Source organism: Halichoerus grypus, chromosome 11, assembly GCF_964656455.1.
Source record: "Halichoerus grypus chromosome 11, mHalGry1.hap1.1, whole genome shotgun sequence".
Taxonomy (NCBI): Eukaryota; Metazoa; Chordata; class Mammalia; order Carnivora; family Phocidae; genus Halichoerus; species Halichoerus grypus.
The window spans coordinates 53,532,253-53,559,574 of NC_135722.1; the positions used below are offsets into that span (position 1 = coordinate 53,532,253).

The window sequence follows — 27,322 nt, forward strand, 5'->3', positions numbered from 1 at the left end:
AAGCTGAGGCCTGAAGGCCTGAGTAGAAGTAGCCAGTCAAAGGAGAAGTAGGAAAGTAAGGACAGAGCTGGGAGAAAACCTGGTGCTTGTGTGGGACCACAGTCATTTTCTGTGGCGGGAACTTAGAGTGAGAGGTAGGAAATAATGAGCTATAAGACGGAAGTAGGTGTCAGATTATATGCTTTGACCGCTAGGATAAGGAGTTTAGACTTTATTCTGAGGGTACTGGGGTGCCACTGAAGATTTTGAAGCAGATGAGTAAAATGATCAAAATTGCATTACAGAAAGATCACTTGGGGGTGCCTGGGTAGTTAAGCATCTGACTCTTGATTTTGGCTCAGGTCATGATCTCAGGGTCGTGGAATTGAACCCTGTGTTGGGCTCTGTGCTCAGCAGGGAGTCTGCTTGAGATTCTCTCTCCCTCTCCACCTCCCTGTGTTCATGTACGTGCTCTCTATTTTTGAATGAATGAATGAATGAATAAATCTTTTATTTATTTATTTTTTATTTATTTATTTGCCAGAGAGAGAGAGAGAGAGAGAGGGAGAGTACAAGCAGGGGGAGTGCCAGGCAGAGGGAGAAGCAGGCTCCCTGCTAAGCAAGGAGCCCGATGCAGGACTCGATCCCAGGACCCTGAGATCATGACCTGAGCCGAAGGCAGACGCTTAACCATCTGAGCCACCCAGGTGCCCTTGAATGAATAAATCTTAAAAAAAAGATCACTTGGCTGCAATGGTGAACAAGATCAGAAGGGACTGAATAATTGGGAGACAAAGCCATCAGTGAGGAGAAATGTAGTGATTCGGGGTGGAGATGACAGCTACCTGAAGTGTAATAGTGGTGTTGGGGGTGAAGTCGTATGAAGGTTAAAAGAGTCATGCGGTCAAAACCTGGATTTTGTAATGCTTGGGGACCAGATGTGTGTGTGTATGGGGTGGGGGTGTTCATAGTGTTAAGGATGGTGGTCATGTGTCTGGATGTGTGATGGTGTCATCACTAAGAAAGGGAATATGTGGGAAGGAGTAGGCTTGGGGAGAGAAGGGAAAACGATAAATTGGGTTTGGACATGTTGAGTTTGGGAAGCCTGTGGGGAGTCCAAGCGGAGATGTCCATGCAGTAGTATAGAGTCAAGGAGAGAAATCTGGCTTGAAGATAGAGATTTGTGAATCAGAGAAAATAGCTAATTGAGCCACAGCAGTAGATACAGTCATGCAGAGAGAATGTATAGAATGAAAGAGGGCAGAAAGTCAAACTAGGCCACAATTACTAGCTATATACTTTGAGCAAATTATTTAACCTCTCTGTGCCTCAACTTCCTCCTCAGTAAAATGAAGCTAACAAAGGTGTACCAACCTCAAAGGGCTGTCAAGGAATAAATTAATGAATATATATAAAACACTTAGAATGGGGGGCGCCTAGGTGGCTCAGTCGTTAAGCATCTGCCTTCGGCTCAGGTTATGGTCCCAGGGTCCTGGGATCGAGCCCCGCATCGGGCTCCCTGCTCCGTGGGAAGCCTGCTTCTCCCTCTCCCACTCCCGCTGCTTGTGTTCCCTCTCTCGCTGTCTCTCTCTGTCAAATAAATAAAATCTTAAAAAACAAAACAAAACAAAAAACACTTAGAACGGTGCTTGGCACATAGTAAGCACTATTTAAATGACAGCCATTTTTCAAGGGATGGCAAGAGAAGAGGAGCCTAAATGGGAGCAACCAGAGATGAGAGGAAAATCACAAGAGTATATGGGGTTCTAAAAGCTAAGGAAAGAGTTTCAAGGAGGGACTGATTGACAATGTCATACCTTGCTGAGAAGCTAAGTAAAATAGGAACTGAAAAGTGTTCGTTGGATTTAGTGTTAAGAGGGTTTTCAGTGGAGTGACTGGATTCTGGTCAACTGAGTAAATGGGAGCATGAGAAAGTGAGACAGCAAATATGAAAAACTCTTTCCAGGAAATTTGACTGTAAAATGGAGGAAAAAGAGAGGTAGCTAAAGAGGAATTGAGACTAAGGGAGGGTCTATCCACTTTTAAAGTTGAGAATGCCTTGAACTTGTACTGTTAGGAAAGAAGAAATGGTTGAAACTACTGGGGAAGATGGGATAACTGATAGAACCAGGTCCTTGAGATGAAATAGATACAGACTTTCCAAACATAGTTTCTGGAAGTTCCATGAGAATAGGAATTGTGTCTATTTTGTACCCAAAATGGTGCCTAGCAAATGGTAAGCATTCAATAAGTAATTACTGAGTGAATTAATGATAGGCAATAGTTCTTTTATTCTACAGCTCAAAACCTTAAGTATAATAGGCATACAAATATTTATTAAATAAATAAATATAATTACATAGCTAAAGAGTCATCATTTATAAGTGGTGTTTTTTAGGGAAGGATCATAAGAAAAGATGAATACCCTGATATGTTTATGTAAATTACATTATTAGATTCCAAAAATAACCTATATTTAAATGTACTTATGGCATGTGAAGCTCTAAAAATCAGTTCTTCTGTTGTATCTGATTAAGTAAGTAAACAGGAATAAAGGTGACTCAAAAGTTCAAAATGAAATTTGCTCAGGGACCACTAAAGTAAACATGGCAAGTAGAAATGTGGCAATAGGAAGCACTTTAATGAAACTTTACTTAAATATTTAAAGTATCGTGGGTAGAAATGTGAAGAATTTATCTCCAATAAAGAAGTTTGTATTTGGTCCTGAGAATTATGGGCCAGCTGAGATCTGACTCATTGTTTCGTGTGTTTTAAGAAGTGCTATGACAGGAAGAAAATTGAAATTTTAGGACTGAGCAGATTCTTCTCTCTTCGGACATGTTCCCAGCCTAACTTGGTCTCTTCCTTATTGCCAGTTTCTGGTCCTGACCCTAAGGTGTGGAATGTAGACCAAATGGAGAAAGAATTTTCTCAGGGCCAACTTTAGATGTTGACAATGAAATAAACATTGCTCTTTTCCTTGTACATGGAAGCACTGCAAGGCTAGAGAGGAAGACTAGTGGGTGAAAGGAAATTATTTCCATCTGTTCTTAACTCTGATGCACAAAATATCTGTGTTAGTGTGGGGTTTTCTGAAGTGGACCGTAGTAAATCAGTAGAAGATTTTTGGAGCTATACACTCTAGGTTTGAGGCTGTTCAGTCTAAAGTTACTTCTGAAATTAAAGGATTTATCAGAGACTTTTTTCTTAGGCTAGTTATTCTAGCAGTTAATGTTGAAGTTGTGCCTGGTTGATCTCCTAGGTAATTACTATTACCACATCGTTTCTTTCTTAACCTGCATCTTCTCCTATCCCAAGAGAGGGAAACCAGAAGTCTTCACTTCCAGGGACTTCAGTTATCATTCTTTCACTAGTATTTCTGTGTGCCAGGTCTCGTACTGCATACCTAAAATACAAAAGATGAATAATGCCCTTCCCTACATCCAAGGAGCTCTCAGCAACCCCCAGTAAGCTAAAGACTGGGGGAAATCAAATGTTGTTCTTTGTAAGAAAAGTGAGGGAACTTTCCTTTAAGCACAGCTATGATTTGTGTGAAACAGGCACATCTACAATGATTATAGAAAAAGAGATGAATGTTCCCTTTAATATGCCATGCATACTGTGCCAAATTTCACTTGGTTTTGGGCATACTTGTCTGGTGCTGTTAGTTGGTATAATTAGAAATTATTAACAAATGACAGTGAAGGACCACCAGTCATACGAACCAATGGCTTTGTTCCCAGCTTCTTCCTTGTTTAAAAGCATGATCCACTCTGGCCGGGAGAGTTGCCAGAAAATTTGTTAATATTTAAAGCTCATAATTTTGGTTCAGTCAATATTTATTGCATATGTAGTCCTATAAGTTGAAGGTCTTTAAAAACAAGAGGTAATCATTTGACTTCCCAAGGATGGTGAGATTACTAATCTTTTGTTATTTTTTGGTGTTTTCTTTTTGTTTTGAATTAAGATGCTCTGTTCAAGAAAGTAAAGATATTCAATATGGTACGATGGAAGACATCAGATTCCAGTCCTGGTTCTATTACTAACTAGATGTATAATCTAGGGCAAGTCCCTCAGTGTCTCTCCAATACTTGTTTTATATTTGAGAGTTTTGTACAAAATAATTTCTAAAATCCATTTTAGTTCTAAAATTTTCTAACTTAATAGTATTAGAGTTAGAAAGTATTGTGTGAAAGAAGCAAGACTTTTAAATTAATGTAACATTTGTGACCTCAGGTTTAGTGCCATACAGTGTGCAGCTGCGGTCCCCAGAGCTGCTGCTGAATCCTCGTCTTCTGAAAAGTTTGAGCAGTCAAATCTTCAAGTATCAAGTGAGACACCAGCCAATAATGAGTTGACAACCAATGGTCATAGTCTACCTACCTCCAAACAGATTTTCCAGCAGCCCAAAGGGATAATGGGAATGTTTGCCTCTAAAGCTGCTTCTAAAACCCAAGATGTCAACAAGGAAACCAAAACAGAGACTAAAGAGGTAACAAATGTAAGTCTTTAAAGATATGTCTTGATAGCTCAGAATGGGTAATGGAAAAGCATTAGAGTTCCAATGGTAGTAGATTAATCACATAATGTTCTGATGTATAATAATATGTTCTAGTTTTTGTACTTTAGTCTGAATCCTTTAATTCTTGATATTTTCATCTGAAATAGTCCTTTTTCTTTCGATAATGCTTTTCACCAAGCCTTGGATTCTCCTGTAAAATGGCCCTGTACACATTGCAAGATTGTTGTGCAAGCCAAATAATGCATATGAGAACATTTGAAAATTACAAAGTTCAAGGAATTGTATATTAACAATACGTCATTTTGGGAACATCTTATATTCTGAGCTTTACCATGTATGCCTTTCTTCTTAGTATATTTAACATTCTCGTTCTGTTTTATGAATTTTTGTTTTTTTCTTTAGCTGCTTCCCTTAGTTTTTTATTCACTCATCTGAAGCAACTTAAATGGTCTCATTAAAACACTATTTAAAAATACTCCAGAAAAGCATAATTATTGTTATTATTGTTACTACCTTCATTGTGATTTTACAACTTCCGCTTTGGGAAAGGAAAGGGGAGTGGAAGGAAAACACTAACATTTATGGAACTACTGTGTGCCAATACTTTGATCTTTGCTCAAATCCTCTAACAGTTCAGTGAGGGAGAGATCTGTGTTTTGTATGTGTACTCAACTGAGCGCTAGACTTGTTGAGTGATTTGCCTGGATATCAGATTGCTATTAAGTGGCGCAACCAGTGTTCAAATCCACTTCTGATTATTACAAATGTAACGTTTTGGAGGTTCTCCCTCCCTCTCAGTGTGTACCATACTGCCTCTGATCTGTTTTAATTCTGTCAAACTAAGTAGTTTTTTAATATACGCAAAAGTTTAGACACATTCATGGATAGTAAGTCTGTAAGAACAATGAGCAAGTAAGCTTTGGAGATAAACATCAGATACTCTGGTCTGGATTTGTTCTTACATCTAATGCCGACACATTTTCCATGATTTTTTTTTTTTTTTAAAGATTTTATTTATTTATTTGACAGAGAGAGACATAGCGAGAGAGGGAACACAAGCAGGGGGAGTGGGAGAGGGAGAAGCAGGCTTCCCGCGGAGCAGGGAGCCCGATGTGGGGCTCGATCCCGGGACCCTGGGACCATGACCTGAGCCGAAGGCAGACGCTTAATGACTGAGCCACCCAGGCACCCCCATTTTCCATGATTATATAGAGATTGTGCCATCATGACGGGTGTGCCCTGCTATTGAAGAGATTAAGACTGCTACTTGAAGAACAGCCTTAGACACTAGAAAAAAATTACGTGTGTTTTCTGCTTTTAGGTATCTTCCACAGGCAACAAGGCACCAGGGAAAGGGAATGTGATGAGCAATTTTTTTGGAAAAGCTGCTATGAGTAAGCATGTTTTTACCTTCCTTTGATTAATACATGAATGTTAATATAATAACATACTTGAGGTGAAAGCCACCTTGTTCAGTTTTTATCCATCTGGTATATCATGCAGCCTTCCTGCATCCTAACATAAATTTGCAGTCTACTGACCAAATATTGAATGGAAGTAACCCCACTGGAACAGTGGATTTTATGGGTGAGCTGGGTTCAGTTTAGATCTCTTGTAGGGTGGTTTACTACTCCTGTTTTTACTTCCTGCCTTGGAAAGAGAATTTATTATTTGTTTCATAGGGCTCTTGAAAATGAGTGACAAAATAGAAGGGAGGCTGCTTGGTTATACAGTATGGTGTTGAGGTTAATATCCTAGGTGCTGGGCTCAGGTTCGCCTCGTATGACAATTATTAATTATTACCCCTGTCTCCCAGGGGGCTGCATAAACAAATCTTTGGCTTTCTGGAGTTATTTTTTATAGATTACTCATGATAATGAACTAGACCTCAGTATGAATTAGAAGGACCCGGGAGGTAGTGGCCACTTAAAAATAATACTTTTTGAGAAAGCAAAATCGCCTTTATTTAAAAATTTTATTTAAATAAGAATTCTTTCATATGGAAAGAACCAGTAGTCACATATTTTCATACTTCTCATACCAAGTACACATCCCCTGAGGGTATGTGGCATAATACCAGAAAGAATTCAGGAGCCACGGGATAATTATGGCACACTTTCTTGGAGCATCAATTTTACAGAGATCTTGTGGGAAGGCGTTTTTTTTTTTTTTTTTTTTTTTAAAGATTTTATTTATTTATTTGAGAGAAAGAGAGAGAGACAGAGAAACAGCATGAGAGGGGAGAGGGTCAGAGGGAGAAGCGGGCTCCCCGCTCAGCGGGGAGCCCGATGTGGGACTCGATCCCAGGACTCCAGGATCATGACCTGAGCCGAAGGCAGTTGCTTAACCAACTGAGCCACCCAGGCACCCGGGAAGGCGTTTTGCAAACAAAATTAATCAGAATTCTCTTTCCCATGATGGTTAAATTAGTGGTTGAAGGAGGCTTTGGAGTGATAGTGTTTATTTGCCAACAAGCTATCACAAAAAGTTTTTGTGTTCTGAAAATAGATGGAAAATTTGATACTTTTCAGGTTATTGAGAAGCACATTGTGTTGTTGCAGGCGGAGTGCACAAGGAGGGCTCCCAACTTCTGTGAAAATAGATGGTGGCTAATATCACTGGCCTGCATGGCTGGTACTGGGCCACCGAACTGAATCAGATTGTGTGGTTTCTTGGTGACTTTTAGGTCCACATTTTCATTTGTTTTGTTTTATTTGTTGTTCTTTGGTGCATTTGTAACCAGTGAATTTAAACATTTTTATTATTTCTAAAATATATAAGCCATGACTATTTGCTAGTCATAAAAAAAAAAAAAAAATCAAGCTATACAGAAGTATACACTTGTTTATTTAGGAAATATTTATTGAGCAACTACTGTGTACTTGGAACTATTATGCATGGTGATACAAAGGAGAAAATGTAGGCAAGTGAGATCTCTGCCCTCATGGTCCTTATATACTACTAGGAGAGACAGACAAAGAATAAAATAGTTAATGATTATAATTGCTAGGCAGACAGTAACAGTAATAGAGGGAGTGGAGAACTGGATAAAATAAAAGAATTAAATATTTACCTAATAAAAAGAATGGCTTCTAGAGTTGATTTATTTAACAGATGTTTTTTCAGGGATGAATGTTTAGAATAAAATGATGAATATTTTTATTGTATTTGACACATGACAAGATCATTGCAATGAAAATGAGAGTTGGAGGAAAGAGTTGTGGGGACTTGAAGCATTTAAAACTTAATGCTGGACAATAGCAAGTGTAACAGTTACCCTTATACATTGCTGTGAGGAATATAAAATGATGTGCTTATTCTAAAAACAGCATGGCAGTATTTCAAAAAGTTAAACAATTATCCAACACTTCCACTCCTACATATCTACTCAAGTGAATTAGAACTGTATGTCTACACAAAAACTTGTACACAAATGTTCATAGCATTATTCATAATAGCTAAAAAGTGGAAACAACCCAAAGGTCCATCATCTGATGAATGGATAAACAAAATGTGATATAACCACACAATGGAATATTACTGTTATTTTTTAAAAATATTTATTAGAGAGAGAGAGGAGAGAGAGAACACGAGTGGGGGAGGGGCAGAGGGAGAGGGAGAAGCAGACTCCCTGCTGAGTGGGGAGCCCGATGTGGGGTTTGATCTCAGGAGCCGAAGTCAGATGCTCAACTGAGTGAGCCACCCAGGCCTCCCACAATAGAATATTATTGAACCATAAAAAAGGCATGAACCTATGCTATAACATGGATGAACCTTCAAACATGTGAAATGAAAGAAGCTAGACAGGAAAGGCCACATATTGTGTAATTCTTTTTATACAAGATGTCCAGAATAGGCAAATCTATCAAGACAGAATGTAGAATATTAGTAGATTAGTGTCATGGGCTGGGTTGGGATTGGGGAGTGACTGCTAATGGGTACAGGGTTCCTTTTTGGGGTGATGAAAATGTTCTGAAATTGGATAGTGGTGATGTTTGCAGTTTTTAAAAACCACTGAATTTTACACTTTAAAATGGTGAATTTTCTGGTATGTAAATTATCTCATTAACAAGAACCTTAATGCTTTATATGTGAAAAAAATTACAGCATTGGTGACAAAATTAAGAAGTCATCTGTATCCTGTAAAGGTGTTTTGTATTTTCTTGAGTATAAAAAGGAGATGCTTTTAATTAGTCAAATGATACAAATGACTTGATCATTCAGATAAAAAGGAAAAAATAGAGATTAAATTTTCCTTAATTGTAGTCTGAAAATGTTGCAGTGAGCTGCCTTTTTACCAGCTAATTGGTCACTTGTAGCTGCATATGTGAATGAGTTAGGAGTTCCTCAAATACTGTGAAACCAAGACAGAGAGTAAAAACTCTGGATGCTGAAATCTGTTTGGTCACTGGTATTTTAATTAAGATCAGTTTGCTGAAATTGGTAGACTTGATGCAATAGCATCTCTTTCCTTACCCCAACAGGGAGGTAGGAAATAGTTAACGTTTTTTTTGTAATTTTAAAACAGTTGCTGTCAATAGGATATAAATTCTGTAACAGAATGCAAAATTTGCATAAACTTTAAGGATATATATGCAACTTCAGAGAACTCGCTTTTTGAGGGTCAGTTACTGACTCTGGACCCCCTGGAGATGCATGTTTACTCTCCCATTGGTGGAAAAGTTTGAGAAGTACTGATACTTGAGAACAGCAGTTTTGAAAAAGCGGGAGAGAATGCTGCAATTCTCTAGTGAATTCCACCATTCAGAATTCTCAGTGAAGTCTTCAAAAAATAAAGTATAAACAGATTGCGTGTTATATTTTTATCCATCATCTGTTCTTTCACATAATATACTTTATTTATAAATTATTAAACTAAGCTGTGTGTAATGGCCAAGGCTAAGATAGCAATTGTTTTTTTGTACACTATAGCTGGCTTAAGCTATTTTACAGCATATAACCAAAGCTACTTATTGAAGAGCCTCAGGCTGTTTACAGCTTTCTGAGAGTATTTTGTGACTTCTCTTGAAAAAACTGTCACTAAATATAGCAGGAAGGCTATTCTTCTGTAATTTCTCAGATGGCTAGGCCCATCTTGCTTGCATTTCTTAGTCCTCTGCGCAGCATAGTAGTTGTTTTTGTGTTTTTCAGCTTGGTGTAGGGAAAGAGGTAAGGATTTTGAGGAGTTAAACTGACTTAGGTTCAAATCCTGACTCTTAACCTTTTCTATCAGTGTTACCTTGGAGTAAGTTACCTTGTGTATAACCTCACATACTAATCCCTTTTAATCCTTAAAATAGTCTCATAAATATTACTTCAGTTTTTACAGAGAAGACTGACTTTTAGGTAACTTACCCAGAGTAAAACAGTATGACTCAAACTTTTCTGATAACAAACTAGTCTTTTAATTATATCATTAAGATAAGTAGTGAGATGATAAGAGTATCCAGGTTTAAGAATATAGAATATAATAGAAAGTAAGATCTTGGTACAAATTTCTGTTGTCACTATTTGTAAGCTGTGTACTTTGGGAAACATCTTTTATCCCCCAGACTCTTAATTTTCTCATCTAATAAATGAGAAAGATGTTAGCTCATAAAGTTGTATTTGCTTTTTGTAAGCCCTGCTTTTACTATTATTTGGCCTGGGGGCTGTGATATAATGAGGGATTAGCAAGAGGCAGAAATGAAAACAGAGCTAGAGTGGTAGTTGGAAAGGAGACATGTTCTCTGACTAGACCCTGAGTTCTGTTAGGACAGGGACTGTTTTTTATCCCTTTAGCCCCTGCTCCTAACAAATTACTTGGCACTTAGTAGACTGTCAGAGGAATGATAGATTAATATTGCATGATGAAGTTATATATCATCTGCTCTACTGTTTTTGTAGATAAACTTAAAGTCAATTTGGATTCAGAACAAGCAGTGAAAGAAGAAAAAATAGTGGAGCAACCTCCAGTGTCTGTCACTGAACCAAACCTGGCAGCCCCTACAGGCCTGAAGAAATCCAGCAAAAAAGCAGAGCCTGTTAAGATGCAGCAGAAGGAAAAAAAAAGGTAGGAAAATTTTGTTGCGTGTGGGGGAGGAGTGTCTCTGCTGGGGGTGAGAAGGTCTGTTTGGGCTTATTGACAGCAGGCAGTTTTCAGTTGAGTACTAAATCCTACTCAGTGCCTTAGGGATACAGCTGTATAACCAAAATGGAGAAAGAAGCTCAGTAGCTTATCTAGTGAAACTGAACTGTGGAGTCAGCCAGTTTAGATGATTTAGAGCCCAAAGCCAGTTTTTTGGGCCCCATCTATCTAAATTGATTGTCTTTTTTTCTTTACTTCATTTTAAATTTGTGGGCATGGCATAAGTATGCCTGATTGTGTCTGTGTGTCTGTTTTTCATTTCAGATTGCCAGGCGAGGGGTTACTGTTTCCAGTCAAATTTAAGAGAAAAAGTTCTTTGTTTTCTTTTTATATCAATGAGTTTATTTTTCAAGTGGTAAAATGTAATTAGAAAAGAAAATAAAAAGCACACAAGCTGTTAAAAATGGATCCAGGAATTTGAGACACTACCTCATAGTTGGTAGGAATTAGTCTGTTGAAAGAAATTCTAAAGACACTGTCAGCACTGATAGGCCCAGAAATACCTAACTTCTGTAGCAAGGCTGGGGCTACTGTAGTAGAAAACATCAACAAAATGCTGAAGTTTCAGAGGGTCAAGGCTCTGTCCAGTGGGCCTTATCCCCAGGAATATGTGATGCGGGTAGATTAAAATGTCCCCTAGCCCATGGGTAAGATACTCGTTGTTGATGGTTATAGCCAGGAATGCATTCAGTATTTCATTACCAAGTATGATGTTAACTGTATGTTTTTAGTAGATGCCCTTTACTAGATGGAGGCAATCTTTTTCTCTTCCTAGTTTGCAGAGGTTTTCTATGAACGGGTGCTGAATTTTGGCAGATGCTTTTTCTGCATTTATTGAGATGCTCATTTGGTGTTTCTGTTAATGTGGTGAATTTACCTTCGTTGGTTTTTAAATGTTAAACCAACCTTGCATTCTTGAGATAAACTTCACTTTGGTCATAAGACATTATCCTTTTTATAAATTGTTGGATTCTATTTGCTAGTATTATAAGGATTTTTTTGCTGCTGCATCTGTCAGGTCTGTAGATCAGTTATTTTCTTTTCTGTTAATGTCTTTATCAGATTTCAGTATCGAAGTTACACTAACTTCATAAAATTAGTCAGGAGTAGTTTCCTTCTCTATTATCTGAGTTTATGTAATATACGTATTATTTTTTTTCCCTAAAGATTTGATAAAATTCACCAGTGAATCCAAACCCAGAGTTTTCTTTGTGGGAAGGTTTATTTTATTAATTTGGTTTCTTTAAATAGAGCTATTTAAATTTTCTTGTTCTTGTTGGGTCAGTTTTGTTTTTTTTTTAAATATATATATATATATATATATTTTTTTTTTTTTAAGATTTTACTCATTTGACAGAGGGGAGTGCAGGCAGAGGCAGAGGGAGAAGCAGACTCCCTGCTGAGGACCCTGGGATCATGACCCGAGCCGAAGGCACTTAACTGACTGAGCTACCCAGGCACCCCAGTTTTGGTTATATTTTTAAAGGAATTTATTTCATCTAAGTTGTTGAGTTTATTGGCATAAAGTTCCTAATATAGTCTTATTCTTTGAGTATCTATAGAATCTGTACTTATCACTACAGATTCCTTCATTCTTTCATTGCTAATATTGGTAATATGTAGTTTTGTCTTTTTTTAAATCAGGCTTATAAAAAGGTTTATTAATTTTGTTAATCTTTTGCCCCAAAATAACAACTTTCGGCTTTGTTAATTTTTTTCTATTTTATTTCATTGATTTCTGCTCTTTATTATTTTTTTTCTACTCATTTGAGGTTTGTTTTTTTCTAGCTTGAGGTAGAAAAATAAGTTGATATTTAAAGTTACATAAGAAATAAGTTACTTGAAGATAAAAACTATATCTCATACATATTTGAATAGGGTGGTAGAGTATCCAGAGGAGCTAACTAATGACAAGATGAAGTCTAGGTTTTTTATTATGTCATTAGAATCACGTTAAGGTCTTAGGTCTATGCCTTTGCCCATATTTTCTCTTTAAAATATTTGGTTTTTTCTCTTTAATATCTTTGTCTCCCCTTTTTATCTGATAAACTTCCACTTAGCTTTCAGTTTTCAAGTAAGAGTCTTGTCCCATAACATTTTATTTGTCCAGTAATATCTATCACATTGTCTTATATTTGGTGGTGTTTATATCTATTTATTTCTCCTGCCAGAGCTTCTTGAGAACAGTGTTCTTCATCTTTCATCCTCTGTGTTTAGCCAAGAGCCTCTACTTAGTAGCTGCTTATTTAATGCTTGTTGAATGGTTGAAAGGCCAATAGGAGAAGTAAGAAGGAATTTGTAGGAATTTGTAATGATTCTTGATGAGCTGGTAAGTAGCTTCCAATGATCAATATAAAGAGCTAGAAAAATGTTTAATTCTGGTCAACCCATTGAGTGACTTAGTTGTGGTCAGTTAGCAGAGTGTCCTTAAAAAGAATCCTTATTGGTCTACTTTGACTCTTCTGTCCTCTGGAATTAAGACCATGGGTTATGAAGCAAGACTCATAGTAGCATATAAATACTTATATTTTTGTTTTGTGTAACATGCTTAAATTATTCCTGGATGCCAACAGGGGGAAGCGAGTGGAGTTATCTGATGATGAGACAAAAGAAACTGAAAATATGAAGAAAAAGAGGAGACGAATCAAACTTCCTGAGTCTGATAGCAGTGAAGATGAAGGTGGGCATTGCTATTAATTTTTGGCTAGTGGGATTGTCTCAGTCAGCCTGCTATAATAAAAATATCATACACTGGGTGGCTTAAACAAAACAGATTTGTTCCTCACAGTTCTGAAGACTGAGAAGTCCAAAATCAAGGCACTGCCTGATGTGTAGTTCCTGGTGGGAGCTCTCTTCCTAGTTTGTAGGATACCTTCTTGCTGTATCCTCATGTGGTAGAGCGAGAAATCGTCTCTCTTGTGTCTCTTATGAGGGCAGTAATCTCATTCCATTAATTACCTCCCAGAGGCCTCACCTCCAGATACCATCACATTAGGGATTAGAGCTTCAGCATATGAATTTTGGGGGAACACAAACATTTTAGTCAGTAGCATGGGTCAATTCTTATTATGCTTAAGGAGTTAAAAAGTAATTTATTATAGGTTACAATGACAGTAGCAATCCTAGTGTTGAGAGGCATAGAGCACCATTAAAGTCTACTTTAGCCTTTTGACCAGAACCATCATTTTCTGGTAATGTGCCAAAATAACGAACATGTAAGAGAAAAAGGATTATTATTGGGCACCTGGGTGGCTTAGTTGGTTGGGCGACTGCCTTCGGCTCGGGTCATGATCCTGGAGTCCCGGGATCGAGTCCCGCTTTGGGCTCCCTGCTCAACGGGGAGTCTGCTTCTCCCTCTGACCCTCCCCCCTCTCGAGCTCTCTCTCTCAAATAAATAAATAAATAAATCTTTTTTAAAAAAAGGATTATTATTATATATATTATCAAAGAGCTTTTCTTTTTAAAAAATGAAGTGGAGATCTTCCTTTGGCTACCTTCATGTGAATCTTTTAAAACGGGTAATATTGTAGGCATGAAGGGTGTTGGTGGTATGGTGGTGGTCCACACTACATAAGTAAAACTGTGCTAAGATTAAGACTCTATAGTATCATTGTCGAAAGGGAATGATGCCATGGACCCTTTCAGTATTAGGCTGTGGGCACTGTTGTAAGATAAACAGAATAAGGGCAAGATTCTTACCTGGAAAATTAATGTGCCTTTTCAAATAATATCAAGTATCCTAAGAGCCAAGATCTCTTCCCAAAGAGTGTAAATGTGTAAATGAAGGTGTCTAGAAAGAGGAGGCTGTTAAAGAGAAAGATGCCTTTGTTGAACTCATATGCCAGATGAATTCTACCCTGCTTTGAGAACAGTGGTGAAAAGCTTGAGTTTCTGTAATCAGTTCTCCATGAATTTTTACCATACTGGGTATAAAACATTTTGAGGGGTTAGGGAGATCTAGTCCAAAGGAAGTCAGCATCAGGTGAAGGTACAAAGACAAACAAACTGATGCTAAAAGAGATTAAAGAAGAATAACAAAGAAAAAGTAATCTATTCTGCTGACAAAATAAACTTGCTAGACTCTCCTCTTAACAGAAACTGCTGTAAGAAGAACTGAAAATGGCAACAGAGGTTCCCCCAAAGCAACTCAGCAACTGTACATGTACAAATGAGTGAAAAAGCTAATTATATAAACAGATGATCATAAAGTAAAAGAAATGAACCAGACCCAAGAAATTGTACAAGGAGATTAAATCTGTGATAGAGGGTACATCTTTGACTCTTCCATGGATTTAGATCCTAATAGCCATGCTTACATGTTGGAGTTTATGGCCTCTGATATCCCATGAGAGGTATAGTGCCCACCAGAGCTAGGGTTTTTTAATGACTCTGGAATGGGTAGGGATAGGGCATTGTGAGCATCCCAGAGGGGCAGTTGCTCTATACTCATTCCATGTCATTTATCAAAATGCTTTGACCAAGACTACTGAAAGGACGATACCCAAGCATGTAGATTAAACAAGAACCATCAAGGAACATTCTGACCAGTTAAGAATTGAGGAGAAATAGAGGGAATTCCATGCAGATACACGGGAAAATAATTAGGAAGTAACAGGAATGTGTGCTAATTGGATTAATCTTCCGTATTTCCAACCAGGAAAAGGACTTGGGGAAGATTCTGGAAGAGTCTTTCAAGCCATCAGCCTAATGTACTTTGGAAAAGATAAACTAGATAAACTAGATACTCTAGTGAAGGAGTCCACTCTAAGTCAAGGAATTACTGTGGTTGACTGAGCACTCATTACATACTTCTGAAATATTCTCTGTAGTTCTGATCCTTAGCCCACAAAAATAATACCTGTGGGTGATTAGAAATATGAGTGGGGTTATTTGGAAAGAAGTGAGAAGAGATGTGATAGAGGTGGACAATCTATAATAATAGATAATATAGATGAGAGGCTGTCAGATTTTTTATCTAGTAAAAATAATTTTTAGCATCTGACTAAATTTATAAACCTTTGCCATTTTATTCCTAAATTTTTTCTTTGTCTCAAAGCCAATGAGCTTTAATTTAAACCTTCACACTGTCTCTAACCTATTACCATTTTATTACCAATATATGTTATTCAGTATGCTGCCTTCAGCTGGAAATTAGCAGATGAGCAACAGGAGTGGAGGAAATGGCAGGGACTTTGGAGTCAAACAGACCTGAATTTAAATCTTACCTCTTCCACTTACTGTATGACTTTAGGCAGATTATTTAACTTCTCCATTTCTTTGTTTCTCCATTTCTAAATTGGGGAGGTTGTCACACACTGTGTAGGTTTTTTATGAACATCAAATAAGATATATCAGCAGTGCCAGGACAGTGCTTAACATAGCAGGTTTTCTTACTATTCACCCCACTTTTTTTATGGAGGTGTTCAGTAAGTGTTTAACAGTAGTAAGTCTCTTCTTAGAAAGTTCTGTTCAACTTCGTATGTTTAACTCTCTACTTAAGGGACTTTTCCTTTGTTTCTCTTCCTGGCAGAGGCATGAGCACGTTAAGCAGTTCTACGTACTCTGTAAAACAAGAAAAGGCCAGACCCAGAAAGAAATCACATTAAAAGTAATGTCTACATTACTAGGAAAAAATAGTTTTAACTGATATGTTTAAGTTTTTGCTAACATTTTCAGTTTTTGCCAGTTGCTTATGGAGAATGTTAAGCAAATGACCCTCCTCTTTTTAAAAGGTTCAGATAGGTAGTTTAAAAAATTTCCTAGGAAGCTATGAATGATTTCCAGGATTTCTAATTACCTGTCTCTGCCATAGAACTCTATATGATTAAACAGTGGTTACATCACTGGATCCTTAAAATTAATTTTACCACAGTTCTTTTTTTTTTTTTTAAAGATTTTATTTATTTGACAGAGACACAGCGAGAGAGGGAACACAAGCAGAGGGAGTGGGAAAGGGAGAAGCAGGCTCCCCGCCGAGCAGGGAGCCCGACGCGGGGCTTGATCCCAGGACTCTGGGATCATGACCTGAGCCGAAGGCAGATGCTTAACAACTGAGCCACCCAGGCGCCCCTTTACCACAGTTCTTATTCTGCACCAACAAAGGTTGTTTTCCTGGGATAAGTGTTACATTTCACTATTTGAGTACCTTTTATCTGAAGAGCTGCAAATTCATTGCAAATATATTTAAACTACACCAATGTATGAAACATTCCTTATGCTTATGTCACTAAAAATACATCAAGGGAGAATGCTTGCCTTGATGGTAAAGACTGAAATAGGCAGACATGGATTCTAGCATATGAATGTGGGCAAATTTTTTTAAAACAAATAATAGGAATAGGGATTTTGTGGGATTATTATGAGAATGAATGATTATTGTTTGTAAAGCCCAGAAAATTCTAGTTGTTTTCCCTATCCTTCCTTTCTTAAAATATTTTACATAAAAACATTTTTTTAAACAAAGTGATACACAATTTGAAAAATCAGATAAAATAGAAGTTTTGTAATAGATAGTAACCTCTCCTATCTGACTCATCTAATTGACTGATGCTTCTCTTGTCAACTTTCTCCCATCTGCCTTCCATCTTTTGGGGATTTGTTGAAAATTCTTACTCATTCCAAGTTCTTGGCTCCCTCTTCTTTTCTCTTCCCTGGTATGGTGGGGATGGGGGTGAAGGGGCAGGTTTACAGCATTTCATTCCTTTGTCATCATTGTAATGATTCTCTTTGGGTGGATGTGGAAGGGAGAGGGAGGTATATGCTGACTTTTCCTTGACCTAGAAGCCCCTCATCCCAAATGTAGTTCAGAAAATGATTGTTTTCCTTTATTTAAAAATATTGTTATTTGTTGGGCACCTGGGTGGCTCAGATAGTTAAGCGTCTGCCTTCCGCTTAGGTCATGGTCCCAGGGTTCTGGGATTGAGCCCCACATCAGGCTCCCTGCTCAGCGTCCCTCTGCCTCTCCCCCTGCTCATGCTCTCTCTCTCTCTCTCTGTATCTCTGTGTCTCATATGAATAAATAAAATCTTAAAAATATATATATATATATATATATATATTGTTATTTGTGTTCAGTGCCAGGGAAATTGTGATGTTTCTGCCTCTCTGGAGGTTAGAGTTGGGGGGAATCTAGATAAACAATTCCATACAGTTCAGTGAGAGGGGTCTTAGAGGGTGCCACTAGGATTAAGTGTTTTCATGGTTACCGAAGTGGAAATAGAATTAAAACTCCTAAATTTATTACTGTGAGTACTCAAAATTCCTTTTCTTTGGCTTTCTCACTATGTAAACTTTCCTCCTGCCCGTGAAAAACATGTGTACAGCTTTCTTAATTGCTATACCTTCAGAAAAATGGGAGCTTGGTTCTGTGGTTTGACTTCTTTGCTTACTTGAGCTCCTGTCATGTTCTAGCCTCCCAGAGCTGTGTTACTAGCTGGACCACTTTCCTCATATGTTTCTGACTCTTGTTTCCCAGAGCTTATAAAGTTTTGGGGCCCATTTCATACTGAAGTGTATAATTTATTGTTTCGTTCTGGCTTTTGTTTTGCTTCACCTCTTTAGGTCATTTGGCCTTGAACCCTCCACTGTCATAATTTTTAACACTGACCTAATCAGTTGGGAGAATTTCAGATCCAAGACTTGTGCTAAAAATCTGAATACAGCCAGGAGGTTCAGGGAGCAGGTGAGGCTAAGCAGCTACCCAGTCTTTTTACCAGCAATTTCTTTGTGATGATTAAGCAATAGGTCAGCTGAGGATTTTCACTTCCTCTCTCATGAGCCTTATACAAACCACTATCTCTGGAACTGTTCAGGAATGATGGGATCCCTCTCTGGTGATGCTCTCTTCTCGGGTGATACCACTTCCAGAGCAATGTTGCCTTCCCAAAAGTGTTCTTTCCTGCTAATCTCACTGTAGCAAAGCAAACCTCATCAATGGGCAATCACTAGAAATAGCTGCGCTGTACAATATTGAGCAAGTCTTAGTTGTTAGAGCTATAATTGTGACTGTTTTAGGGTAGTTTTTTCTTCAAAGTTTGTGCTCTTAAGGTCAGCTGGAAAATTTCAGTCTAACAAACATCTGTAGGTGATTGCAAATAATCCTTACATCACAGTCACAAAGACTCTGGGATGGAACATTTGATATAATCTGAGAATTATATCCACTTAATCTTAAAATGTCTGCCCTGAATGGTGAGGCAACACAGGGTAGTTGGACTAGTAAGGCTGTGGCATCAGACTGACTGGGGTTGAAAACTTCCTGTTTCAGTTGTAAGCTCTGTGACCTTGGCAAGTTCATTAACCTCTTTGAGTCTCTTTTTTACTCAATTGTAATGTGCGAATAATATTTGTTTCTTAGGGTTGTTGTGAGGATAAATGAAACAATTGTAAGTGGAATACATGACACATGGTGGATGATCAGTGGATATTTATAAAACAACTTTATGGGCGCCTGGGTGGCTCAGTCGTTAAGCGTCTGCCTTCGGCTCAGGTCATGACCCCAGGGTACTGGGATCAAGCCCCGCATCGGGCTCCCTGCTCCGCGGGAAGCCTGCTTCTCCCTTTCCCACTCCCCCTGCTTATGTTCCCTCTCTCTCTCTCTCTGTCAAAAAATAAATAAAATCTTTAGGAAAAATAAAAAAAAAATAAAACAACTTTATATCCTGACTCTCCTGTAAAATAAAAAGTTTAGTTAAGATGATCTCTAAGGTTGAGGTGCTTGGGTGGCTAAGGCGTTAAGCGTCTGCCTTCGGCTTGGATCATGATCCCAGGGTGCTGGGATCGAGCCCCACATCGGGCCCACTGATCAGTGGGAAGCCTGCTTCTCCCTCTCCCACTCCCCCTGCTTGTGTTCCCTCTCTCGCTGTGTCTCTCTCAAATAAATCTTTTTTAAAAAATTTATATATCTTTAAAAAAAAAGATCTCTAAGGTATATTCCAGCTTTAATAATTCTTAATTCTCTGGTTTTCTTTGTATAAAATTAAGAAAATGTGTATTTTTTTTTTTTTAAAGATTTAGCTACCTGTGGAGACAGAGAGTGAGCAGGGGAAGGGGCAGAGGGAGAGAATCTTCAAACAGACTCCCCTTGAGCACAGAGCCCAGCATGGGGCTCAATCCCATGACCCATGAGATCATGGCCTGAGCTGAAACCAAGAGTTGGATGCTCAACCAACTGAGCCATCCAGGCGCCCCAAGAAAATGTATATTTTAAAGATATATAACTGCAGAGCCCTTGGTTGTCATGAATTACTGCTTGCAAAATGTCCTTTGTTGGACATGGAAGTTTAAAAAGCCATTGGAGGTGTTGTACCAGATAGTGCCCCAGTTCTCTTACCTAAGCTTGTTTCATTATTTCAGTCATACCAGACTCTCCTGGGGATTATGAAGCTGAGTCACCATCCCCACCTCCTCCTCCTTCTCCACCTCCGGAACCACTGCCAAATACTGAACCGGAGCCTCCTTCTATCAAGGTAAACCTTTACTGGGATGGTTGCCTTTCCATCTGTCCTTTATTGCCCAAGAACCTGAAACTCCTGTGCTGAATTGGTCGCTGCTGTACGGTTCACCGGTACCAGTAGATGGCTCTTGTCTCATTTTGTTCTCCTGTGGGTACCACAGACTGGGCATGGCCTCGTACCTGAAGCGAGGGTTCAGCTATAGGGGCAGAGTCTTAGGAAGGTTGCAGGGGTGAGGTCTGGGAGCAGTTTTGTTTCTCATGACCTCCGGCATCAGGGCTGCTGTGCTGCCCGCTCCTGTTGGAATTGTACAAACTCAGGTGTTGCCTGCATCAGAGCGAAGGGTGGGAAATGGGACAGACACTTACGCACGTCTGTTGCTCTTCTGGAAGGGCAAGGTGAGAAAAGCTGGCAACAGATGGGGAAATACAGTTTTGAATGGTCTTCATCTGCACCTTGTCTGCATCTATTAGTGTAGATAAAGAAGAGTCGAGGAGAAGGGTGCTAACAAGTTTTTTTTTTTCCCTTTATGACTTTAGTTTTCCTTAAGTCATTGTATTAAACTGTAATTTAAATTTTTGCACTAATTTCTTCGTTAGCTGAGGAGAAAATGGATGAAAGGCCAGTGGAGATAAAAGGACGTTGGTACTAGTAATAGTGTGTGAGACTAAATTATATGGGGGCAATGTTGCAGTGTTAAGTCTAAAAAAAACAAGTATCAGGGCACCTGGATGGCTCAGTTGGTTAAGCGTCTGCCTTCGGCTCAGGTCATGATCCCAGGGTCCTGGGATCAAGCCCCGTGTTGGGCTCCCTGCTCAGCAGGGAGTCTGCTTCTCCCTCTCCTTCTGCCCCTCCCTCCCTCCCTCTTGTGCTCTCTCACTCAAATAAATAAATAAAACCTTTAAAAAAATAAAATAGCAAGTGTCTACAGCAAGTGGGGATGCCATGGAAACTTCTCATCTGGTTTAGGGGCGTTCCCTTTGTGCTCCCATAATGTCTGCCACAGCCCCTCCATTAAAGGCCTAACTACAGTGGATTGCAGGGGTCTGTCTCCCCGACTAAGGTCCTTGTCCTATTGGTCTTTTTAACCATGGTGCCTGTGCTATTCAACAAAAGTTTGTTGACTTCAACTGTGAAGTTGAAAAGTTTGTTGACTTCAACTGTGTTGAATGAACACAGTTCTTTGCTGAACGTGCTACTTTTTATCTCCTAAATATTTAGCTTGCATATACAAGAACGTAACTTGTCTGTGTGGTAGGACTGGTCCCTAAAAGGAAATGGGTAGAGTTCCTCATTCAACTTTTTATCATCATGGAATATTGGAAGGTGATTGTTGTAGATTAAAAAGCTTTTGTTATTTTTCTCTGTACATACATTGGTCAACCAAATGTAACCTGATCTTCCTGTGATCTTTTAGAGCTCAAGTGGAGAAAAAAGAAAACGAAAGCGGGTGCTGAAATCGAAAACTTTTGTGGATGAGGAAGGCTGCATAGGTAAGAAGAGTTTTTGGCTCCAAATCTAGAGAGATGATTACCATAGAGAGGCCATAATCTCTTACAGAGCAATGCTCCTCACACTTGAGTGTGCACATGACACCCTGAAGTGAGGCCAGGCTGCTTGTCCATGGTGCACACTCTGAGTAGCAAGAGTGCAGAGAACACTACAACTAAAGTCAGAACATGGGTGCTTGTTTGGGCCATATGCTATAGAAATGCGCTTTGAGATCTTGGATGAATGTCACATCACCTCTGGTGGGGAGTTTCTTGATCTATGGAATGGATGTAAAATACCCATTTTTGCCTATATGTGGAGTAGTTAAGATGCAGGTGAGGTAACATTTAAAAACACTTTCGGGGCACCTAGGTGGCTCAGTCGGTTGAGCGTCTGACTCTCGATTTTGGCTCTGGTCATGATCTCAGGGTCATAAGATCGAGCCCAGTGTCAGGTTCCCTGTTTAGTGGGGAGTCTGCTTGAGATTCTTTCCTTCTGCCCCTCCCCCTGCTTGCACTCTCTCACTATCCATGTCTCTCTCTCTCAAATAAATAAATCTTTAAAAAAAAAAAAACACTTTCAAGATGGAAACCATAATACCAACTTAAAATGTTGTTACAGACATTGAGAAACTTTTATTTTTTTACAATGGTTGTTTTATACATTTGAACAGTGGAAAAGAAGCCCCCACAGATGATGAGACTCTGAAGAGAGTGTCAAGAATCTTCTTGGTATTTTGTCCCATTTGTTCTACAGAGGGGTTTGACTCTTCCAAATCATTTCCTTTATGTTGCCTGTTTGTAAGTCATGTTAGGTAAAAGCCTGTGCTTTCTATGGTGACCTAGAGGGGAATTAGAATTTAGGTTTTGAGTTATAGGTTGATTCTTCAGCCATTGTTTAAGCTTGCCCTTCCCTTCTGCAGTTAACCCACACTTCTGTGGGATTTTCGCACTTACAGCCCGATAGGATGCTCCAGTCCTGATACTGTCCTTTTGTGTTTAGAAAGAGTTGTGGGCTTAGGTTTGTAAACCCCTTGTTAGTTGGATAGCCCATAATTGTAGTTTCTCCCTTCCTGCGGCACTTGGTCTCCTAAAGAAGTATTTTTTCTTTCTTGATTTTCCTTTTCTGGTTCAAACTTTCGTCTTAAAAAAATTGATCAACTCTGAAGAATCCACTTTTCCTAGGATATGTGGTTGTTAGAGCTGGTGTGAACTCCATCTCATTGTTCCCCACCTCCCAGTCCTCTGAAAACACCTGTGCCATTTTAATTGTAGCATATGATTGGGGAATAAAATTCCTTACATGTGGAAATTTGTCTTTTCAGTGCCAAAATTTTTTGTGAGCTTATGAATTCCAGACTTTGAGTAGGGTTGTTTTTTTATTTTTTGTTTTGTTTGCTTTCAGTCTTTTAATAGTGTATTTTTTAAGCCTTTTGGTTTGACTGTTGATGATATATATATTTACTATTGAAGTTCTTTTTTTTTTTTCTTTTAAATTTAAGAGACAAAAGCATCACTGCCAGTTTTTTCCTCCTTCTACCCCAAAAGAAAAATGTCAGCTATATCATTGTGAGCATTCACTGGGAGTTTGTGGCTAATTACCTATTGCTTTGTTCAAAACACAGCACTCAAGTTTGGGCCAGGTAATGGGATGTGGGTTTTTTGCACTCCAGTCTCCAGATAGGACTATTAAGAGCCTTGGATGCAACAATGAAAACTGTGCTCTCATAGCACCTTTTTTTTTTTTTTTAAGGTTTTTAGTCCAAGCTCAACCTAATGAATCTTGGCTCCTGTTACCAACAAAGTAGTTGGGCTTTCCTCTCTCTGTTCAGACTATTCCAAGTGTACCAGCACAGGGGGCTTACCCTGTCCTCTGCTGGATCAGAGTTGGTACGGGGTTTTTAAAAACTGGTCTTTCCCTTTCTGTGAGTTTGCTACGGGGACTGGGGAGTTGAGCGCCTGAGATAAGTTTGGGGTAGACTTCTAGACAAGGTGGATTTCTAAGAGCAAAACGTTGTTTGAGTAGAGAATAATTCTGTGTTACCCATGTAAACTGGGTTCTTTTTTATGGCAGGTCAGAACAGTTGCATGTTATTCAGTTAAAATAAAGATTCTGTATCTTTTAAGTTGAAATCTCCTTTGTCCTGTAGTTTGAAGTAAAACAGCTTTGAATACAGAAATCCTTCTTTTAGCTCTCGAGGTATACCAAGTGTGCTGCTTAAGAAATTTTGTTGGTGTTGCCCTGACTGGTTTTTAACTCCCCCAAGCAATGCATTGCACAGAATTGGCAATGAGACAACCAGTGGTTTCAGTAATAAGTAATGAAATAATGAGCTAATTGATGTTGGAGTTCAATATTATAGACCTGCTGTCATTTGAATACAAAATACACCTTATGAAGGAGCAAGTCTTATACCACCAACTAGTAGTAAGTTGTTTCTTTTTTATATCTGTATGTGACTCTTCAGACTTTCCTAATTTGAGATTTTGAGTAAATAGCAGCTCATAAGCTTGTTCCAATAATCCAGTTACATAATGCTTTTCAATTTGCCTATGAGATGGTGGTGGTATTCAGGGATCATAATTGCTGAACTAATAGGTATGCCATGGGAATTCCCTAAGTATCTTAGAGCAACATTTCTCAAACTTGGCTGAGTATATGCATTACTTGAGGATCTTGCTAAAGATCAGTAGGCCCTCGGGCAGGACCTGAAATTCTGCATTTCTAGTAAACTCATGGGAGATTCTAATGTCACTGGTCTGTGGAAGACAGTTGAGTAATAAGGCCTTTGAGAACACTTTATATATATATTTAAAGCTTATCAGTGTTTTTAGCCTCTAAGTTGACAGGAATCAGCAAAGTGAATTCTAGGCTCGTGAAAGTAATGACAAATCCTAGGAACTCTTAAGGAGGGAACCATTAATTATGCAACCTTAATGGGATTAGATGGATATGGAGAAGGGATGCTCCACTGGCAATAGCCAGTTGACCTCCAAGATGGCTTTCCCATTGTGAGGGGGGGGAAATAGCATGGAAGGTTACTTGCCTAAGATTACTAGGTGCATCCCTACCTTCCGTGAGGCGATGTTATCCCCATTTTACAGGGGAGGAAAGAACAGTGATTGTCAAAGTGTGGTCCCCAGATCAGCAGACCAGCATTCCCTGGGAACATGTTAGAAAAGCAAATTCTCAGGTCTATCCCCGACCTACTGAATCTGAAACTCTGGAAATAGAACCCAGCAATCTGTTTTAACAAGCCCTGCAGGTGATCCTGATGCACATCAAAAGTTTGAGAAATGTAAGTGGCAGGATAGATGTGAGAATGCAGATATATTTGATTCCAAAGCCACTGCCTCTAGAACAGTTTGACTAATATATTTTATTAGAAAGAACAATCAGTAGTTAAGTGCTTAAAACTGTTATTGTTCTTTAATGGGAAAAATACCTTTCACTTCAATCGCTTGAACATTTATTATGCATATTAGGTTACTGTGTTCAGCGAAGAGGAGATGTTTTCCTTTACTGTTTCTCTTCATCCTCCTGCTGCAACCAGGAGGGCTGAGAAAGAATTTAGATGTTAATACAGCTGCTGCAGCTCTCTCAAGTCACAGGAAGGTGGCATTATACTGTTTCTCGTGTTTGGTTTGTGCACTGCAGTCATACTGAAGAGACCCTCATCAGTTCTGTGACATCATTGTCCGAAGTTAGTGCCTGTGCCCTTTTCAGCGTCTTTGTACTAACTGCTCACTTTTCAAAGTTTCCATTGGGAAGGGATCAGTGGATATTATTGGTATAAGAAAAGGCAAATTATGCCTTTGGCTGATAGGGAGTTCAGAGAATTGGTAACTTTGTTTCTCATTTTACCACTGTCCTTACTTAAAACTATCAAGTTTGTCATACGATTGAATTCACTTGAGGCAGTTATCTTCATGATGTAGACCACTACTAAGTCTTGAGTCATTCAGAACTAAGAACTGAACAATTGAGTAATCTACAATTCTTTGTACTTAGGATGTGCAGAGTGGATGGTATCAGGATAGAGCTAGCCAAGGGGGTCCGTAACTGTGAGCCTGGTTGGACAGGATGGGGACTGGCAAATAGAGAAGAGATTAGGGCCAGGGAAACCAACAATGGAAATAGGTAGGCACTGTTGGTCAGGGAAATGAAACTGAAGAAGTTAGTCAAAGCATGGAGGTAGAAGTAGGTGTTTGAGATACAGACAGTTCCAGTGCAGAGTTTCAGAAGTTAGCTAGCATAGACCAGGACCCAAATGCAGAATTTGGGCAATCAAAGGATAAGGGCCCATTGAAAGGCATGGGACATAGCATGAGACAGTAAGGTCGAATGTTGTTTCTGAACCCCAACTAGAGATTGTGTGAGCTCAGGATACATACTTCCTACCTGTGGCCAGATGTGATCTCCCAATGGGAGAAAGCTTCAGGACTAGGTGAGCACACCTGCCGTTATCAGAGGATCTAAGGGAATCAGAGTGAACAAGACATATCATTCTCTTAATGGTAGTATTCTAAATGACTCGACCCATTCCTATCCCATTTTTTCCTTATTCTGCCAGTGACTGAAAAAGTCTACGAGAGTGAATCCTGCACTGATAGTGAAGAGGAGCTTAAGATGAAGACCTCCTCTGTACACAGACCCTCTACTATGACTGTGAAAAAAGAACCCAAAGAAGAACGAAAGGGCCCAAAGAAAGGGACTGCTGCCCTGGGCAAAGCCAACAGACAAGTGTCCATTACTGGCTTCTTCCAGAGGAAGTGAACTGCCGACTCTGTTAAGTCAGAGACATGGAGTGGTCCAAGGAGAAGACCAAGACAGACAGACTCTCGCTTACTGTGTAAGTTCATCTTGTGCCTCACCTTGCCTCTATCAAAAGACTTCTTCCATCCTGTGAGGTTTATACTGTTTCTGGTTTTTAACCAAAGGGAAAGAACCTGGAAGCAAGAGGCAAAAGAATATTTAAGAAGCCGTTGTGTTCTAAGGACATTTTTTTAAGCACAATCTTTGACCTGTTCTGGAGAAGAATTCACTCCAAAAATAAATTGGAACAGGTTTCAGAATTATCACTGAAGCCATTTAGTTGCTAATTCATTGGGCCCTACCCACCCTGTGCCCTGAGCACTTACGGCTCGGGAAGTATTCTTCCTTGTTCCTTTGCATTCTCTGGACTTGTGTGGGTCTTCATTTATCCCTGATTTTTACTGGACATGTTTACCACTCCCCCTATAATCCCTTCCCCACTACCATACTTCTGTATGAAGCCATTTTCTGTAAGTCTTTTAAATCTTGGTTGGACTAAAGGCTGAAACAAAAATCCCCCTGTAATCCTTTAATCCTCTCTTCCTCCGTTATAAAGTACACTGACTCCTGGCTACAGACCAGCACATTGCTTGTGTTCTCCCCGCTTTCACAAAAGCTCTCTGGACCTTCATTTGCAATTAGTAGGTAGGGAAAAGCTTCAGGCAGAGCACAAATAGAAATGTAATGGGACATTCAGCTCCATCAGAAATTACTTAGTGTCAGCTTTGATGACAGTGGAGGCCTTGCCATGTTGCTGACGCAGGGCATGCTTTACACTGCTCTTTGTGATTTTTGTGTCCTCCCCTCTCCCACTCTCAATACCTAGAGAGTGAAACCCAGGCAATGAAATGGAGGCTAAAAAGAGAAATCCCTTTCCACATGCAGAGTACAATAGTTAAGAAAAATTTCTCCTTCTCGAGGAACCTGAATGTTCAG

General features: G+C 39.1%; 1 protein-coding gene across 3 annotated transcripts in view; it reads left to right on the forward strand.

Annotated features, from left to right (window-relative positions):
• The window catches only part of POLD3 (DNA polymerase delta 3, accessory subunit), a 95,899-nt gene extending 68,943 nt beyond the window's left edge, over positions 1–26,956 (forward strand). For 2 of the 3 annotated variants that reach the window (XM_078058548.1, XM_036092162.2), the window contains exons 6-12: positions 4,216–4,480; positions 5,823–5,895; positions 10,388–10,553; positions 13,202–13,308; positions 19,983–20,095; positions 21,498–21,573; positions 26,145–26,956. In XM_078058548.1, coding sequence (XP_077914674.1) covers positions 4,216–4,480; positions 5,823–5,895; positions 10,388–10,553; positions 13,202–13,308; positions 19,983–20,095; positions 21,498–21,573; positions 26,145–26,347 — 1,003 coding nt within the window. In that variant the 3' untranslated portion in view covers positions 26,348–26,956. The remainder of the gene's footprint in view (positions 1–4,215; positions 4,481–5,822; positions 5,896–10,387; positions 10,554–13,201; positions 13,309–19,982; positions 20,096–21,497; positions 21,574–26,144) is intronic. The other variant, XM_036092182.2, reaches the window with a different exon arrangement.
• The last annotated feature ends 366 nt before the right edge of the window (positions 26,957–27,322 follow it).